A 19295-nucleotide genomic window follows, 5' to 3' on the forward strand; every position below is an offset into this window, starting at 1 on the left:
GAGCAGCCCAGGATTGCAGTGTAAAATCAGTTGAACAGTTTTCTGTACCATTTTAGTACCACTTGCAGATATTTTACATTAATTTTGGTCTTTACACCATATAAATGTATTGTATGAGGGATCAATACAATATAACGGGCACTGTTCCTGTGATGAGTGCTACTGCATTATATGGCTAATAAATTTAATATATTCATATTAGGATCAACATGCAGATAAGCTACTCCACAAGTTATGATTTCTATGTAGCTGTCCTATGAGGTAATACACCATCCACTGACCTTTCAGAGGGGCTGCAGTTATTAGACCGGCTGACTGAATGCCGCCGGTCTAAATGCAGTTGCCTAAAGTCCAACATGGGACTTAAGATTGGCATCAAAATACTTATTTTGATGCCTATCTTAATCCTGACGGACACAGACAGACACCGAACCAATCGAGGTAAGACCGGCGCATTTTAACTGTTAGTCGTGGGAGGGGGGTTAGGTTTAGGCACCCCTAGGAGGAGTTAGGGTTAGCCCCCCGCCCCCCCAAGGGAGGGTTAGGCTAGAGGAAGGAGAGGTTAGGGTTAGGCGCCACTGGGGGGAGGTTAGGGTCAGGCACCCCCCCGGGAGGGCTAGGTTCAGGGTGCGGGAAGGGGAGGTTAGAATTAGGCACCCCTGGGGAGATTTAGGGTTAGGTACCACCACAGGAGTTTTAGGGTTAGGCACCATCAAGGGAGGGTTGGGGGGGAAGGGGTGAGGGGAGGTTTAGAATACTTACCAGCCCCAGTCGGGATATCCACCTGTCCTGCTTGTGCAGTCGGGATTTGAACCACCAGTATTTCAATCCCATTCCTTTCAGAGAATTACACAGGCTTAGATACCTCCCAACTTTTGGAGGTATTATTAATAATAATAATAATAATAATAATAATAATAATAATAATTTAAGGGGTCCACAAAGAGCCTGGAGCGCCCTACAGATTGCAAATACAGATATAATGCAAACAAATAGGATTAATAATACAAAATATTTATACAGCAAAATAGGATTTATAGTGCAAAATAAATAAATAATTGTGCCCCCCTCCCATGAGTTTGTCCAATGCTGGTGATGTTACTATGTTTTGGGGTCCCTCTATTTGTGTGTGGACCTTTGGGTTACCACTCTGGATGTCCTGTTGTTAATCCAACACTGTTACAGTGTATGGGGAGATAGACAAAGTGACGCGGGCCCATTCATCATTAACTGCGGCATATTCCCCGACAAAACCCGTTTTTCGTTGGATAACTGCAAATATTATCCCCTAAATGTATTAAGGAGGGATTGCAGCAGATATCCCCGATATCTCCCTACATTTCCGACAGCAGCTAAAGCCACTATAGGTTTCTATGGTGGATGCAATGATGTCGGATTTACCAAGATCTGTTTGCTGGTAGTTTGCAAGAGACCTAGGACATGGGAGAAGATTTAAATTCCAACACGTCAGTCACTCAAACATATAACAAAGCCACATGGCTTAAATACCACAAATAAATGGAGGAATAATCTAAAAATTGCCAACTGTTTTGGTCCAGCATGATGGAGCTATAGTAATATAATATTGAGAATAGGTTTCCAGATGTGCAGAGCTAGTAGAGACTTCCCTACACAGAACGAGTTAATGACCTGATGCCCGCCTCATGTTATAGATGGTTAGCCAATCAGGAGCCATCTCTTATCCATCAGACAGACTGCCCTTTAGAAAATGTAGCTCCTTGACAGAACTGGAACTGTCTGACATTCTGATTTACTAGTAGACTCCCTATCAGTGGTCCCATAAATGTAAAGTGCAGTCAGACTGTTTCAGGGTATGTACTTGTGCAATTGACATATGAAAGCAACTTATACTGTACATACCTTAAAATAATGATTTCTGAGGAATGCTCTCTGTAATCACTGCACTTTAGCCGAACTGAAGCTAGCATCTGCATAAAACTAATTTTGTTTGGGTAAAGTACATTGAATACAGACAAAACTTTCTTGCTAGGATTATCAGATTCCCATATTGAGACTCTTTTGGTAAAAGCAGCACAGATAATTACATTGTACAGTATAATTGCCTCTCCCCCTTATCTCTCTTTTGTGCCAGAATCTCCTTCTCCCTTTTTATTCTTAATTGTCACTACATGTATTCGGAGTGTCTTCTATTACTTTGAATACTTTTCTACATTGGCCCACTTAAGCTAGGTACACGCTTGGCCGATCCAGCAGCTGACTGACCATCCCGCCAACATACAGCCGATTTCATAAGCGATACACACTTACCAATTGGCCGCTCAATTTGTCTGGCCAGATATCACAACTGGGCGGTCATTTAAATGTGCCCATCCAATTATCTTGTCAATGTCGGCGGTTCCTGCAGCCAGTGTACAGCCGGTCGGCGGGTCACCCGTACACACAGGCAGACGTATAAAGATATCTGCATGATATATCGGCATCAGCTTCTGTAGCAGGGCCGATGTGATATGTCTGTGAATGACGTAGTTTACAGACATATTATCTGTACACACCCGCAGATGCATTTAATGATATGTCGTTTGTTGGCTATATGAACAACATATCGCTTAGTGTTTACTCAGCTTTACTCGTCTGTCTGTTAATACTCAGTCTCCATTTCTTACTGTTGTATTCTCAATTGCAAAGCATGACAGAAAATACTGGTGGTGTATGAAGAAATGTTAATAAATAACTGTCTACCAGTTTATTTTGTATTATTTTTACAAGCATTCTGTAAATCCAATATTTTTCCTCTCCTTTTGACTGAATGAATTTGTTCCTCTCTGCAGGCCTTTAGTTTACCTTGGCCTTAAAATGTTTGCTCGATTTGGGGTTTGTTCATTTCTAAACTGCTCAGAAGCTACATTGAGGTCTTGGCTGCATGTTATTGAGTCAAACTACCATTCAGGCAACTCTTACCATAATTCAACGCATTCGGCAGATGTCTTACATGCCACTGCTTACTTCCTGTGTAAAGAACGGGTGAAGGTAAGCTACTTTCAGAATCATTTACATTTCTTTAGATATAAAAGTGTGCACACTTCTTCTGCACTTTATCTCTGATCTTAACATGGCTGTTCTTAACATACTGAAGTGGACCAATAACCTTAACACAATAGAGCGAGCAATTTATGGGCAAAACCGATATTTGACCTATTATTTGGGGGCAAATACAATTACTAGAGATGTGCCATAACATCATGGCGATGCTTGACTGTGCACTTATCGGCCAATTGACGCTACCGCCCAACATCACAAGTTTACCTATGTTTACTAAGTTTACTATGGAGTGCAAAGTTAAGCTTGCATGTGACTGACGCGTTGTGCCATTCTGGGAAGGCACCTCACCTCCATCCTGCCAAATTGAAGCTGAAGTGACATTACTGATGCATGGAGCACAAAGGGACTAAAGGGGCCTATCCATTAGCAGATGTATTTCTGAGCGATGAAAGACAAAAGATATACCTTGAAAATTCCGATGGCTGTGCTGAACGATATCAATCATGTACATGACAGTTTTTGCAAACGATGAACGATATCGCATGACATAATTCAGGGAGTGGATTTTTTTTAATTATTGTTTGAATATTCATCAAAGGAGTTTACATTACGATTTTTTTTTTTAAGGGATGGGTGGTGCTCTAAACAACCCCGCTGCCCCCCGCTATAAACTACCCCGCAAACCCCCCCACTATAAACAACCCCTCGCTACCCCACCCCCACTGCACTACAAACCACCCCGCTACACTATAAATAATCCCCCATAGCTGCACTGTACTTACCTTTGTAGTTTTCCAAAGCTGCGTTGTCCCCCTGCTGCTTCTCTACAGGGAACGGTGGCTGGAATTCAGAGTGTCCTGGGAGTGGCTTTCTAAAAAATATCTTTCGTCGTTTACCGCATATAAACTGCACGATATTGCTAATATCGTACAGCTATATGCGATAATTAACCAACATGTTGGAGAGATGATAGATGCGATTTATCGGCCGCGGGAGTGCGCATCTGTCATCGTTCATTGCCTATCCATTAGCAGATATAATGAACGATATATCGTTCAATCGTTAATTTTATCTGCTAATGGATAGGCCCCTTTAGGGGTCTATTTACTAAGCAGTGTTAGGAGACAGAGTGAAAAGTGATAAGTGATAAGGTGTCAGCCAATCTGCTCCCAACTGTCATTTTTCAAACACAGCCTGTGAGATGACAGTTGGGAGCTGATTGGCTGGTACCTTATCACTTTCTTATCACTTTTCACTCTGTCTCCTAACACTGCTTAGTAAATAGACCCCATCGTTTTTAAAATCCTAATTACAATTAAAATAATTTAGAATTTACAATATGGTGCAAATTCTTTATTTGATAGCTGTTTTTAAAGAGGTTCACAAAATGTTATGAATTGTTATAAGACTAGTTTGGTTTAGGGTCGGATCTTCCCGCCAGGTTCGGATCTCAGAATGAGGCAAAACAACATCTTTCATCGACATCTTTGCCGAGATGTCCATGAAAGATGACGTTTTGACTCGTTCTGAGAACGTGTCGGGGAGATCCGATCCAAAACCGAATCACTCATCTCTACTCTTTACTGCTGTTTTGGGCATCTATAGTATTTTGTAAGGGTCTTTAAAACAGTCAACTTACAAAAAGCTAGGCCACACCCTTATTCCCACATAGCGCAATCTAATGAGTAACTTTATAAACACTTTTGTTCTAAGGTGAGTACTTATTTGCAGAGTTGCATGCATGCAGGCTGCCCCTATCCAGGGCCAGATTAACAATGGGGCGGATGGAGCTACAGCTCCAGGCCTCCACATAAAAATAGGCCCATTGTCATGACAACATGATGTTGACTGGCCATCTGCTCTCCACACAGTCGGCCATAAATCATAAGTATGAAAAAATTGTATTTCTATTTACCTCACAAAATTAAGTATTTTATTTCTTTTACATGTTTAGGGAGACATTGGGTCTGTGAGTATAGGGGTGTACACGCCCACATGGCTCTGGCCACGCCCACATGGCACTGGTCACACCTCCTCTCTTCTCATAATAGGCCCTTGGTCATTTTCAGCTCCAGGCCCATGTGGCCCTCAATCCGGCCCTGCCCCTATCCATATACTTGGTTTCATAGCTGTCATTATTATATCAGTGCGCACTAGCACCACACTTATCCCTGGTGAAAAAGAAGCAATCGTAAAAATTGTAATTACGCATATGTGCAACTCTTCATATCCCACAATTCTGCCGGCATGCCCGGTGTACGACTTGAATAGCCAATAGTTGTGTGTGTTTGGCTCCAGAGCATGCGTACTGCGTAAAAACACACAAAATACATCTGCAAAATCTGCATTAATCAGCCCCTATTGGTTTTGGTAGAAGTACATATTTTGAGATCTTAAATTTCATTCATCTGTGCTCTGTGGATCAGTCAGTCTGGTGAGTCCCCCGATGCTTCTTATTGCCTTAGCAGAAGGTTCTCTCTCCTGCTTGGACCTGCCTTGTGTAAATGAGAAGTGTCATAGCAAAACTGGAGAGGTACTTGAGTTTGTTTATTCCCTACCTGCCCGCCCAATGTATCTATACAGCAGACTTCATTTCCTAAAGCTCTAGGCCCTGAACTTTGCTCGCTTCATAGAAAATGATTGTTACACAAGCATAGTTATTCACATGAGCACATTGCTAGTGTATGAACCTTGCTCTTAATGTCACATCTCTCTGCAGCAAACCTTGGACCAGATTGACGAGGTTGCTGCTCTTATTGCTGCCACTGTTCATGATGTGGATCATCCTGGGAGAACAAATTCATTCCTGTGCAATGCTGGAAGTGAGCTGGCCATCCTTTATAATGATACGGCAGTGTTGGAGAGCCACCATGCGGCACTGGCCTTCCAGCTGACAACTAGAGATGACAAGTGCAATATATTCAAAAACATGGAGAGGTAAGAGACCTGGGGTTAGTGGGCCCAGGGCAAAAATCACATTATTGGGCCGATGTCCTCTTTCTTGAGGTTTACACTCAAACATGTTATGCAGTGTGTGGGAAGATATTTACAGCATGGGGCAGCAAAGTCAAAGTACTGTTACAGTTAGGAGTTGGCTTAAGGTACACACTAGATGATATTTTGCACAATTTGGCTGATTCTGACTCATCGAAATGACAAATCATGCACTGTCCACTAACGATAACGATGCTGGTCCTAGGGTCATTTGTCGTATCCTCAGATCTTACATACATGCAGTAAGATCTGACAATCTCGTTAACGAAATTGAGGTTCGATGGTCAGATCGTTTGTCAGATGGCACAGTTTATGCAAGATATCGTTTGTCCGGGAGTGCCAAGGAGTTACCATTCAAGGGAAATCGTTGACGACATTCCATCTTTTCGAGTCGTCCAGTGTGTAGGCACCTTTAGTTTAGGACTTGTGCCAATGTTAGCTGGGAATACCTAAGTAAAACTGGGTCCTAAAAGGTTAGTAACCTGGGGTCTGGCATTCAGGCAACCAGCATGGATCATGGTGGAGTTGAGTGTGGAAAGAGCCAGTGCTGCCTGTTGCACTATCCTTATACCCATTGATCTGGGAACATGTAGAAGCAGGCATAGCAGTGAAGGCTACATAAGACTTTTCGGTCTCACTGGAGAACATTAGACCCCAGATAAATAACATTTTTGACTAGAATATAACATCCAAAACTGAATTTTGACTACCTGTCCATAAAATAGTTGCCAAAGTGAACTTATTTGTACTGGAAAGCTCTAGCAAGCAGTCAGTTTGGATTATAATAGACTTTTTTGTTATTTAACTCATTGTAATATGTGCTTTAAACACGCTGCTTAGTAAAGAAACCCCTGTGACACCAACTGTCAAACATGGGGGAGGGATACTGAAGGTCTGGGGCTCTTTAGCTGGATCAAGGAATTGTACAGAGTGACTGGCACCCTGAATCAAAAGGGCTACCACAGCATTTTCCAGCATCATGTAATATCCTCTGCTCTACGCCTAGTTGGTCAAGGGTTCATCCTATAGTTATAATAATGACCCAAAACATACCTCCAGGCTATATCCAGCAAAGGGAAAACGGGGGGAGAAGGGGAAATGTAGGGTCGCACCAGAATTAATTATGGTGTGAGACTTCCCATTCATAACAGATCAAATCCACTGGAATAAAGGGTGCGACTCAGGGATAATTCTATTACTCAAGACAAAAAAGAAAAGATCCCTAAATGGGTGCAATTGTTGGCATAGTGAGTAGCAGTCAGTATTCTATATGCAAATACTAGACATAGTAACGAAGAATATCCCAGTGCCCAGTTTTCTACATTTGACAGTTCATTAATAAAAAGACATAGTAGCGCTATTGCAGCATGCACAGTTGTGTATTTTAGTTTATTCCTACTTTATTTCTCTTTTTATTTCGCTATGATTTTATGGGACCACTGAAGTAGCTATTAATTGTACAAATAAAAGTTATATTTAGTGAGTTTGTTACTTCAGTGCGAGATATAGTGCACACGTACAGGGATCTTTCTTTTCTTTTTTTGTCTTGAGTAATATCTCCAGGCTATGTCAGAACTACCATTGGGGAAAAAGAACAAAATGATAGGCTTGAAATCATGGAATGGCCAGCACAGACCGAAACCCCTTATTGAGCTGATTTGGGATGAACAGGACAGAAGGGTGAAAGCAAAGCAACCTACAAGTGCAACACATTTGTGGGAACTTCTGCAACAGTGTTGGGAAGAACTTCCGAATAATATTTGCTTTCCATTGTAGAAAGATGCTATTGATAGCATAGGCAAACGCAGGAGGGGTTTCCATCTGCTTGGAAACCCTCCTCCCCAGCCTACACCATGACCACAATAGAAATAGTAATATAATAGAATTTTACTAGTGCTGCATGTTCTTCTCAGTATCACAAATGAAATAATTAGCACCACCTATGGATCTTTTAACATGTATCAGCCAGTAATAAATAACCTGTGCACCAATTCGGAGATCTGGAAAACATTCACTGTTAAGGATGTGCTGCTATAGAGCCCAATATGTACATATACAGTATGTCCAGGGCAGTGCTAGGTTCCTCTTCTGCTCTCCCAGACTCCCGCACTTGCTCTAATACTCTGGAATGGTGCCCACATCTAAAATAAAACCATTCAGCTTAGGCAGGATGGCCCTACTGCCGCATTTAATGGGTTACAGTGATTGCTGGTCCTCTATATGCTGGAATTATGACACACAATACACTTTGTATGACGCATATTAAAGCTGGTTAAGTGCTAATTATGCCTCTCTTCATGGACTGGCCACACTCACTCTAAAATCAGGCATTTGGAAATCCCCTCTAGAAATCCTGCGTTTGCCACTGGATAGATTTATCCCTTGGTATAAATTCAGATGAGCAAGAGTATGTAAGAATTAGGCTCTAAATTGTTGTTCAGTATATTTTTTTATACTAAAATGTAGTGTTAATATAAATATAAAAGTCTCATACAGATGTGTCCTTACACACCTTTGCTCTTGGTACACAGCGCCCCTCCTCCCCAGTGCGCAGTGCCGCTGCAAATTTTTTTTTCAGATTTTTATTTTTTTCTAATGGGGCTTGGCAACGCCTCCCACGCTTAGGCCACGCCCCCTGTCACCTGGGCCCAGTGCAGCTGTCGGCGGCCTTGATGAGGACACATTTGTATGTTAGTAGAAATTATATCCCCTCAGAGGTTGACCACCTTTCAGGCCTGCGGGTAGGGTAAGTTTTGTTTCTTTTCATGAAAACATTGATCCTTTGTCTTTTTGGAACATGAGGAATAATACACATAAATGCTGTTTCTACTAGCAATTACAAAGTACAGGCCTCTTCTACTGGATTACTCGTATACTTGGGCCTTTATGTAATCTTCTCCTTTGTATACCAAAACGTGACTGCTAGCACTCTTTTCTGTACGTGAGTTTTTGCTGGAACAGTTTTTCTATCAATATTTTACCTACTGTTATTTTAACAGGAATGAATACCGCACTCTGCGGCAAGCGATCATCGATATGGTTTTGGCAACAGAAATGACGAAGCACTTTGAACACGTAAACAAGTTTGTGAACAGCATCAATAAGCCATTAGCTGCACTGGATGAAAATGGGGTGAGGGTAGCTGTGGCTTTATGTTCTATTACAATATATATGTCCGTTCGTACATATTTCACTTCAAGGTTTACACAAAAATTCAAATAATGCAACCATGAGAAAATTAGTAATATTCATATTTGAAGCAGTTACCTAAAACTAGAGATGAGCAGGTTCGGATCTCAGAGATCCGAACCCACATGACTTTTGAGATCCTTGCGTTGGGTCCCCCCGCCGGTCCCGGGTCTCAAACTGAGGCAAAACCATAGAGACGAAATCTCGCAGCTCGTGAGCTTTCGTCTCTATATATATAAGGGACCACGTGGCGGCCGCCATTTCACTCTGGATGTGGAGACTCAACAGGGAGGGTGGGTAGTGTAGGGCTGAGATGAGAAGTACTTACCAGTGCTGGTGCTGTGCTGTTTGCTGTGTCCTGGGCTGGTGCACTGCTGATCCATCTGGTGCTGTCACTGCTGTGCTGTCTGTTGTGTCTATCTGGGCTGGTGCTGCTGCTGATCCATCTGGGCTGGTGTTGTGCTGTCTGCTGCATCCATCTGGGCTGGTGCTGATCCATCTGGGCTGTTGCTGTGCTGTCTGCTGCATCCATCTGGGCTGGTGCTGATCCATCTGGGCTGGTGTTGTGCTGTCTGCTGCGTCCATCTGGGCTGGTGCTGTTCCATCTGGGCTGGTGCTGTGCTGTCTGGTGCTGTCTGCTGTGTCCGTCTGGGCTGGTGCTGTTGCTGATGCATCTGGGCTGGTGCTGTACTGTCTGCTGCGTCCATCTGGCCTGGTGCTAATCTATCTGTGCTGTCTGCTGCGTCCATCTGGGCCCAAGTTCTGGACCCGATTAAAAAAAAAAAATGTTGTCTTTTAATTTTTTTTCTGTGTGTGCGTGTTAGGCTTAGCCAAGATACAGCAACGCAACCTAGTGATGCCCGACTCCAGTTTCGTCATCAATCTGTGCTCTGGGCCCAACTTCTGGACCCGAAAAAAAAAAATAGTATATTTTTTGTCTAATATTTTTCTGAATGTGTGTGTGCGTGTTAGGCTTAGCCGCACAAGATACAGCAACGCAACCTAGTGCTGCACGACTCCAGTCGTCATCAATCTGAGCTCTGGGCCCAATTTCTGGACCCGAAAAAAAAATAAAACAAATAGTGTCTTTTTGTCTAATATTTTTCTGTGTGTGTGTGCGTGTTAGGCTTAGCTGCACAAGATACAGCAACGCAACCTAGTGCTGCCCGACTCCAGTCTCTAATGTTTTTCTGTGTGCGCATTACTGCACATGTGTGAATTTTGTAACCGCACCTTGGCTACACTATTGGTGCTTGTGACACTGCTTCAAGACCGCAGAAAATATGGAGGGCTGTCACATGACAGGAGAGCAAGGCCAAGAACCACATGTTGTAGCTGCCGCAAGCAGTCATAATGCAAGGCCGTCAACTTCCTTGTCCTCTCTGAAGGCCCATGCCCCAGAGCTTAAGTCACACCATGGATATGGTAAAGCTACTTTAACAAAAAATTAGAAAGGCAAGTTGCCTTTAGATAAACAAAAAATTGGCAATATGCCATTCACTACACGAAGTGGCAAGGAAAGAATAAGGCTTTGGCCTTTCTTTATGTTGACTGCTGGTTCTGATAGCCCTTCTGCTTGTAGTAGTAGTGGTGGTGGTACCATTAAAAAATTGAAAGTTGTTAAGATGAGTAAGACAGCTCCGGAAAAAACAACTGTGTGCCCTGAAAAATCGAAATCACAAATCCCTGAGGAGACTGCAAGTGTGTCCGCAGTTGCCATGTGTGAGCCCGACCTAAATACTAGTGTACTGGAGGATCCTCCAAGTACCAACATTTGTGTGCCCTCTGTAAATATGGGGAAGGGCAGTCAACATCTTGAAGACGTAGTCAGTGAGGATGCTTCTGGGCAATTGCACATGGAGGAAGAGGATATTTTGGTAGTTGAAGGCACTAAGGATGATGAGGATGTTGATGATGAAGATGTTGGTGATGAGGATGTTGATGCCGAGGATGTCCTTTGTGTAAGTAAGGCAACAGCTGTTGCCCATGGATTGAAAAAGCCAAAGCCCATTGTTGTCATGCCGGGGCAAAAGACAAAAAAATCCACTTCTCAAATGTGGAATTATTTCCACCCCAATCCAGACAACAGTTTTCAAGCCATATGTAACAGTTGCCAAGCATGAGTGAGTAGAGGGAGGGACCTAAACCACCTAGGAACCTCCTCCTTGTTACGTCGCTTGGAGCGCATTCATCAAATATCAAAGTGTATGTCGCCAAGTTCCAAAACTCAAAACGTAACAAGTCCAGTGTCACCTACCTGATCCCTCTCTGTGGGATCCAAGCGCCTTCGATCTCTACCACCAACACCTGCATCATCAACATCCTCATTCGTCATCGGGAGTAGTCCTGCTGCATTCAATGTTGTTATTCGAAGCATGATTGACTCCTCTTCTATCCGTGATTCTTCAGAAGGATCCTTGATGTACGCCTGCTGCTGTTGCTATGAATAGATCTTCATCCCAGAAGGGGACCAGGAGGAAGACTACTTGTAGTGTATCCTCCAAAAAACAATTAACTGTCAAACAATCGTTTGCAAGGGCAAACAAGTATGACAGCAATCACCCAGTTGCACAGTGGATTACTGACGCCATAACAGCTATGCTGGTATTAGATGTGCGTCCAGTATCCGCCATTACTGCAGTGGGTTTTCAACAGTTAATTGAGGTCCTGTGTCCAGATCCCTTCTAGATTCCACTTCGCTAGAACAGCAATTCCAAGTCTGTACAAGGACATTAAAAAAAACCTTATTAGTGTTCTCAGAAATGCCGTTGTACCCACTGTCCACTTGACCACTGATATGTGGCCGAGTGGGACAGGGCATACTAAGGATTACATGACTGTGACAGCCCACTGGGTAGGTGTATTGCCTACAACAGCAGCAGCAACATCTACCAAAAGACAGCTGATACAGAGGCAGGCTACTCTTTGTATAATTGGTTTCACTAAGAGGCATACCACTGAGAACCTCTTAGAAAAACTCAGGAAAATCATTGCTAAATGGCTTACCCCACTTGGACTCTCCTCGGGATTTGTGATTTCGGACAATGCCACCAATATTGTGAGCATTACATGTGGGCGAATTCCAACACGTCCCATGTTTTGCTCACACAATTAATTTGGTGGTGCAACATTTTTTTCAAAAATGACAGGGGCGTGCAGGAGATGCTCTTGGTGGCCCGCAAAATATCCGGACATTTTAGACATTCTGCAAACGCTTGTCGAAGATTGCATGACCAGCAGGTACTGTTAAATTTGCCCTGCCATCAGCTGAAGCAAGAGGTAGTAACTCGGTGGAATTCTACCTTCTATATCAGTGATTCCCAACCTCAGTCCTCAAGGTACACTAACAGTCCTGGTTTTAGTGATATCCATGCTCAAGAACAGATGGTCAAATCAAAATAACTAATGTACTAATTAAGTCACCTGTGCTCAACTATGGCTATCCTTAAAACCTGGACTGTTAGTGTGCCTTGAGGACCGTGGTTGGGAACCCCTGCTCTATATGCTTCAGCGGATGGAGGAACAGCAAAAGGCCATCCAGGGCTATACAACGGCCTATGACATAGGCCGTGGAGGGGGAATGCACCTTACTCAAGCGCAGTGGAGAATAATTTCCGTGTTGTGCAAGGTTCTCAAACCCTTTGAACTTGCCACATGTGAAGTTAGTTCAGACACTGCCAGCGTCAGTCAAGTCATACCCCTCATCAGATTTTTGCAAAAACAGCTGGAGAAACTGAAGGAGGAACTGAAACGGAGCGATTGCGCAAGGTATGTCGGACTGGTGGATCAAGCCCTTGATTCACTTCACCAGGATCCAAGAGTCGTAAATCTATTGAAATCTGAAAAATATATTTTGGCGACCATTCTGGATCCTAGGTTTAAGTCCTACCTTGTGAGTTTTTTTCCAACAGACCGAAATCTAAAACTATAGAAAGAGCTGTTGGTAAAAAAATTGTCAGCTGCAGGCGCACATGAAATGCCATCATCTCCTCCTTCAGTTTCTGCAGCTGCCAAATACTAAATTTTCCTTACAGAATGCCTGCTGGTCATGCAGATCGTTCACCAAAAAATGACATCTGGTCGGGCCTGAGAGAACTGCCTACTAGTGACATGTCTTCTACCGTGACTATGTGTGATACGGTCTCCATTCACAAAATGGTGGAGGACTATTTCAGATATTACATCCTAATAGGCATGTCAGACAGTCCCTTTCAGTACTGGCAGGAAAAAGAGGCAATTTGGAGTCCCATACACAAACTGGCTTTACATTACTTAAGTTGCCCACCCTCCAGTGTGTACTCCGAAAGTTTTCAGTGCAGCTGGCAACCTTGTCAGTGATCAGTGTAGGAGGTTACTTCTTCAAAATGTGGAAAAGATGATGTTCATTAAAATCAATTACAAATTCCACGAGGAAGACCTCTACCAACAATTGCTTAAAAAAATTACAGAGGCGCCTATGGTGGACTCCAACGGGGATGAATTAATATTGTGTGAAGAAGAGAATGTACACACTGATGGGGATGACGAGGACAACTTGTAATGTAAAGCCAGTTTGTGTATGGGATCATTTTCAATTCCCTGTCCAAAGCATATTGGCAGCTTGTTTTATGGGGGTCCAAACAAACCAATCATTTCAGCCACAATTGGCAGTCCTTGTCGCTGAAATGATTGGTTTGTTAAACTGTGAATGGCCTGTTTCCTATACAGCATAATGGTGGGTGAGTGGGCCCAAGGACTCCATCTTGCACCTTTTTCCTTTCCATTATGTGGTGGTTGGGACATTGCTGCCTGACATCTTAAATTAATGGTATGGTAGGTTTAGGAACCAATGATTTGTTTTTTAATTTATTATCAATTTTACAGCCAGGGGCTGCATCAATGAATTTATTTTTATTAATTATTCAGCCAGGGGCTGCACCCAATTAATTGTTTTTTTAATTTATTTATTATCAATTATACAGCCAGGGGCTGCACCAATGAATTGTTTTTAAATTAATTTATTATAAATTTTACAGCCAGGGGCTGCACCAACTATCAACTATCAATCCTCAAGGGTATCCCAACCATCATCTTTGCACAATCCTCAACTCTATTAATAATTATTTCAATCAGTTTTGAGCCAGCAAGCTGGATACAGCTTTTTGGTCCTTTAACTAGATGAAAAAATCAATATTGTGAGGTGGTCAAAATTGACTGGAAATGAGTGGAAATAAATGTTATTGAGGTTATTAATACTGTAGGAACAAAAAAAGGCCGATTTTAGCAGTTTTTTTTTTTTTTAAAGAAAAAATCCAGATCCCAAACCAAAACACGAAAAAACAAAATACGGAGGTGAGGTTTTGGCAAAACCAATCCAAATCCAAAACCAGGGGGGATCCAAAACCAAAACACGGGGTCGGCGCACATCTCTACCTAAAACAGATAATTAACTTACCTCTGGCTTTGCCCTCGGTCTATGTCCTGTAGAAACATGCTTGTTGTGTATAACTGATAGATCTGCTTTCCGTACATAACTGAACTGGGATGCACTAGGGAATTTAGAGCTCCATTGTGGGACACAAGTTGAATTGGGGCTGTGAGACAAATTTTATAGGCTGCAGGATTTGGAAAGTGGAGACATTTTAGAAATTTAGCCTTAAGATTTAAAGTGCCATGATTATATGTTATTATGCCTCCCACTGCATAATAGCAATGAACAGATTTGAGTTTGGATGACTTTTATTGAAGCTAGTACACAGATATTCCGTCATTTGCATAGACCTTCACATTGCATATACATATTGTCTCTGTTATCAGCCATTTCACTTTCTGGGTGGGATGTACTAACCGTGCGGTGTACATCTCGCCAGTCACCGCACCGATACTAATCACATATGTAGTAACATATGCGATTAGTATTGCAAAGGACAGCTCTTGTGATAAGAGCTGCCCTTTGCAAAGCTTCCGCCGCTGGGTGAGGGGGTCTCCTACCCCTCCTAGTTCCTGCTGGTGACCTCTGCAGGAAGTCTGGGGCCCCTCCTCTTCCTCCCTGCACCCAGAACAAGAAGAAGAAGAGGAAAAGGAGGCGGGTAACCCAGGAGGAGCACGCAGGAGGCTGAGTTGAGGGGGGTCGGCAGTGAGATGTGCTGGGCGACTGCAGGGCAGCGAGGCAGTGGCGAAGCGGCAGGGAGCGGGATGCAGTTAGAAGCCCATAGGCTTCTATAGGGTAACTCAGAAAAACCTGGCATTACCCTCCGCATCGGAAAAAGAGTGGCCGGGGCTTAGTACATATGAAAATGGGGTGAAAACCCAGAAAACAGGGTTTTTACCGCCTTTTTCCTTTAGTACATCCCGGACAGAGAAAGTGTTCCCACAAAAGGTTTATGGAGCGTACACACGGTCAGATTTGTCAGACTTGTCAGATTTGTCAGATGAACGACTGAACGACTAAACGATTTGAACGATTTGGACGATTTGACCAAAGTTTTGAACGATTTGAACGATTGAACGATTTTTGACTGCATTAAAATGAATGGAATCGTCCAAGTCTGACTGCAAACCCATCAGATGTCAGATATCGTTATCTGACAAACGGGAACGCGCATCGTTGATCGTCCATCGTTCAGGCATGTCAGATATGAACGATTTTCCTTCAGATATGAACGACTGAACGATTTTTAAATCGTTATCGTCCATATCTGAAGAAAAAATCTGATCGTGTGTATGCACCATTACAGACAGGAACTTTGTGAGGAGGGAAAATATACAAACAACCAAATCTTTTTCTTGATTCTCACTTTCTTACTTGTGCACCTTATAAATAAACTATGATGGTCATTAAATAATCTTTAGTTGTGACAAGCTCTAGAAAACTTTACTTCTTTACTTGTGAATGTTGCTGGAGTGTGTTTTATTTGAATGTTTTTCAGTATTTGTGTTTTCTGTAGTTATACGGGTATGGTATAAAAGATCAACAGTGTCTAGATAGATAGCCAATAGGTTGATACCAGATGGTCGACAGGGTCAAATAGTTGACAGTTAAAATTAAAAGGTCGACTGTGTCATATGGTCGACAGGGTCAAAAGAACGACACACAGATCCTAACCCTTTTCCTAGTGCCTAACCCTCCCCTTGGTGTCTAACCCTCCCCCTAGTGCCAAACCCTAACTGTCCTCTTCCGCAGCCCAACCTTATCCCTCCGGCAAGTGCCTAACCCTCATCCTTAACCAACCCCATAAATAATGCAAAACTATGTGTAGAGCTTTTCTCTGGTGACAAGTTGTGTGCCTACCTTTTGACCCTGTCGACAATTTCACCCCTTCAACCAGTGACATAACTAGGGTATTTGGAGCCCAGGGCAAAATGAAAAACAAAGCTCTCCCCCCCCCCCTCCCCTATGTGCACGCAACGAAAAATTGTTGTGGTCACATGCCACAAGGGGCGTGGCCACTGAAAAATGGGGCGTGTCAACATTACACACATACCCTTCTCGTCACTCTGGGAACATTCCTTACCACTCCAATTGCACCTTAATGCCCCGAGTAGTAGTGCCCCTCTTGCAATGCCCACTGTAGTAGCGCCCCTTATGCAATGTCCCCAGTAGCAGTGCCCTACATGTAGTAGTACCCTTTATACAGTGCCCCAGTAGTGCACCCTTATACAGTGCCCCCAGTAGTAACCTTTATACAGTGCATCCAGTAGTGCACCGTTATACAGTGCCCCTTATACAGTCCCCCCTATGTTGTGCCCCTTATACAGTCCCCCTATGCAGTGCCCCCAGTAGTGGTCCCCCAATAGTGCCCCTTATACAGTGCCCCTTGTATGCAATGTCCCCAGTAGTGGTCCTTCTTATGCAGGGCCCCAGTAGTGCCCCTTATACAGTACCCCCAGTAGTGGTCCCCCTTATGCATGCCCCCAGTAGTGCCCCTTATACAGTGCCCTCAGTAGTGGTCCCCCCTATGCAGTGCCCCCAGTAGTGATCCCCCTATGCTGTGCCCCTTATACAGTCCCCCTATGCGGTGCCCCCAGTAGTGGTCCCCCAGTAGTGCCCCTTATACAGTGCCCCCTGTATGCAATGTCCCCAGTAGTGGTCCTTCTTATGCAGGCCCCCAGTAGTGCCCCTTATACAGTACCCCCAGTAGTGGTCCCCCTTATGCAGGCCCCCAGTAGTGCCTCTTATACAGTGCCCTCAGTAGTGGTCCCCCTTATGCAGGGCCCCAGTAGTGCCCCTTATACAGAACCCCCAGTAGTGGTCCCCCTTATGCAGGCCCCCAGTAGTGCCCCTTATACAGAACCCCCAGTAGTGGTCCCCCTTATGCAGGCCCCCAGTAGTGCCCCCTATACAGTGCCCTCAGTAGTGGTCCCCCCTATGCAGTGCCCCCAGTAGTGATCCCCCTATGCTGTGCCCCTTATACAGTCCCCCTATGCAGTGCCCCTTATACAGTGCCCCCTGTATGCAATGTCCCCAGTAGTGGTCCCCCTTATGCAGGCCCCCAGTAGTGCCCCTTATACAGTGCCCCCAGTAATGATCCCCCCTATGCAGTGCCCCCAGTAGTGATCCCCCTATGCTGTGCCCCTTAAACAGTGCCCCCAGTAGTTGTCCCCCTTATGCAGGCCCCCAGTAGTGCCTCTCATGCAGTGCCCCCAGTAGTGATCCCCCCTATGCTGTGCCCCTTTTACAGTCCCCCCAGTAGTGATCCCCCCTATGAGTTGCCCCTTATACAGTGCCTTCTGTAGTGCATAAAACAGACATACAGACATACACACATAACATTGACTTGACTTAACTGAATCCCCGCTCCTGTCAAGCCCGCCTCTTTCTGCTCCTCTGTCCTCCCGAAGGGTCCTGCTCGGTGCTATGGGAGAGACGTCATGACATCTCTCCCATCACCCACTGCAGGAGTCGGAAGGCGGAGCTCATGAGTGAACTCCAGCCAAGCTCTGGCAGTGGGAGCAGCAGCCAGTGAGAGTCTGTCTGACTCTCATTGGCTGCTGAAACACTCACATCGCCGCCAGGTAGTACGAGTGTACTACCCAGCGCTGGTGGCGATCTGTGTGTAACAGTGTAGTTCGGACCGCACTCACTGCGGTCTACCCAACACTGGCTGACTACGGCGGGCCTGTACTGTGGACGGCAGTGTGCCGTCGGTCCCACGGCGCCCAGGGCATGAGGCCCGGCAGCACTGCCCTAGTTACGCCACTGCTGTCAACCTTTTGACCCTGTCTACCTCTTGCCTGTTGACCATCTGATGTCGACTTATTGACTGTCTATCTAGAAACTGTATATCTTCCATCTGGATATTAGTTATACAGATCATTGTTATTTATACAGTGCACAAAGCTGTATGCAGCAGTGCTCATGGGATTTGTCAGGAACAGTTGCTCTAACCAAGCAACCTTACAATATAGCTTTTATGGTGCCTGTGATAAAGGGAGTCAAAGTAACTTCTCAACAGTGATTTAAGCACTGTCCTTTTCCTTATTTCTATCACAAATCAGTCTCATTTCATTTTGTGTAGAGCATCATCGGGGAAGATGACTCGGTAAAAAATGTACTGACGTCCCCGGAAAATAGGATATTGATAAAGCGGATGCTTATTAAATGCGCAGACATTTCCAATCCATGCCGAGCACTGGAGCAATGCATAGAGTGGGCTGGCAGGATATCAGAGGAGTATTTTGCACAGGTAAGGCCGTAATAGAAGTGACAGAAGGACACCAGAAAATGGAAAAATAATGTTCATCACAAAGTGCATTATATTTGTTATATAAATGTGCCTCTTTCTGCTACTGTGACTGTTTACAAGTACTGCCAGTAACGATGCTAAAAATGACAGTACATTTTGTGAGGTGACATAGTTGCACCATTACAATAGAAATCATTTGCACAAATAAAACATTCAGTAACAAGAGATTATTTCCTACTGAGACCACCACCAGCTGTGGCGCTAACCTGTCCCTGTGCATATTAAGACACACCATCCATTGCACCATTGGAAATGGCAACAACCCTATGGAGGCACAGAATCTCTGTCTCAACATGGCCGCCCGTGTCAGTGTAACTGTGTCTTTAGACGCACTCGCTGACCGCAGCACGATGGATTGTAAAACAT

The 19295-nt window shown here is 44.1% G+C and overlaps 1 protein-coding gene across 3 annotated transcripts in view; it reads left to right on the forward strand.

The window, feature by feature from the left end:
• PDE8A (phosphodiesterase 8A) overlaps window positions 1-19295 on the forward strand; it is a 391617-nt gene that overhangs the window by 361993 nt on the left and 10329 nt on the right. For all 3 annotated transcript variants that reach the window (XM_088472833.1, XM_088472831.1, XM_088472832.1), the window contains exons 17-20: window positions 2811-3009; window positions 5741-5958; window positions 9015-9147; window positions 18702-18869. In XM_088472833.1, the coding sequence (XP_088328959.1) occupies window positions 2811-3009; window positions 5741-5958; window positions 9015-9147; window positions 18702-18869 (718 nt within the window). The remainder of the gene's footprint in view (window positions 1-2810; window positions 3010-5740; window positions 5959-9014; window positions 9148-18701; window positions 18870-19295) is intronic.

This window comes from Taudactylus pleione, unplaced genomic scaffold, assembly GCF_031769625.1.
Source record: "Taudactylus pleione unplaced genomic scaffold, aTauple2 ptg000129l, whole genome shotgun sequence".
Classification (NCBI taxonomy): Eukaryota; Metazoa; Chordata; class Amphibia; order Anura; family Myobatrachidae; genus Taudactylus; species Taudactylus pleione.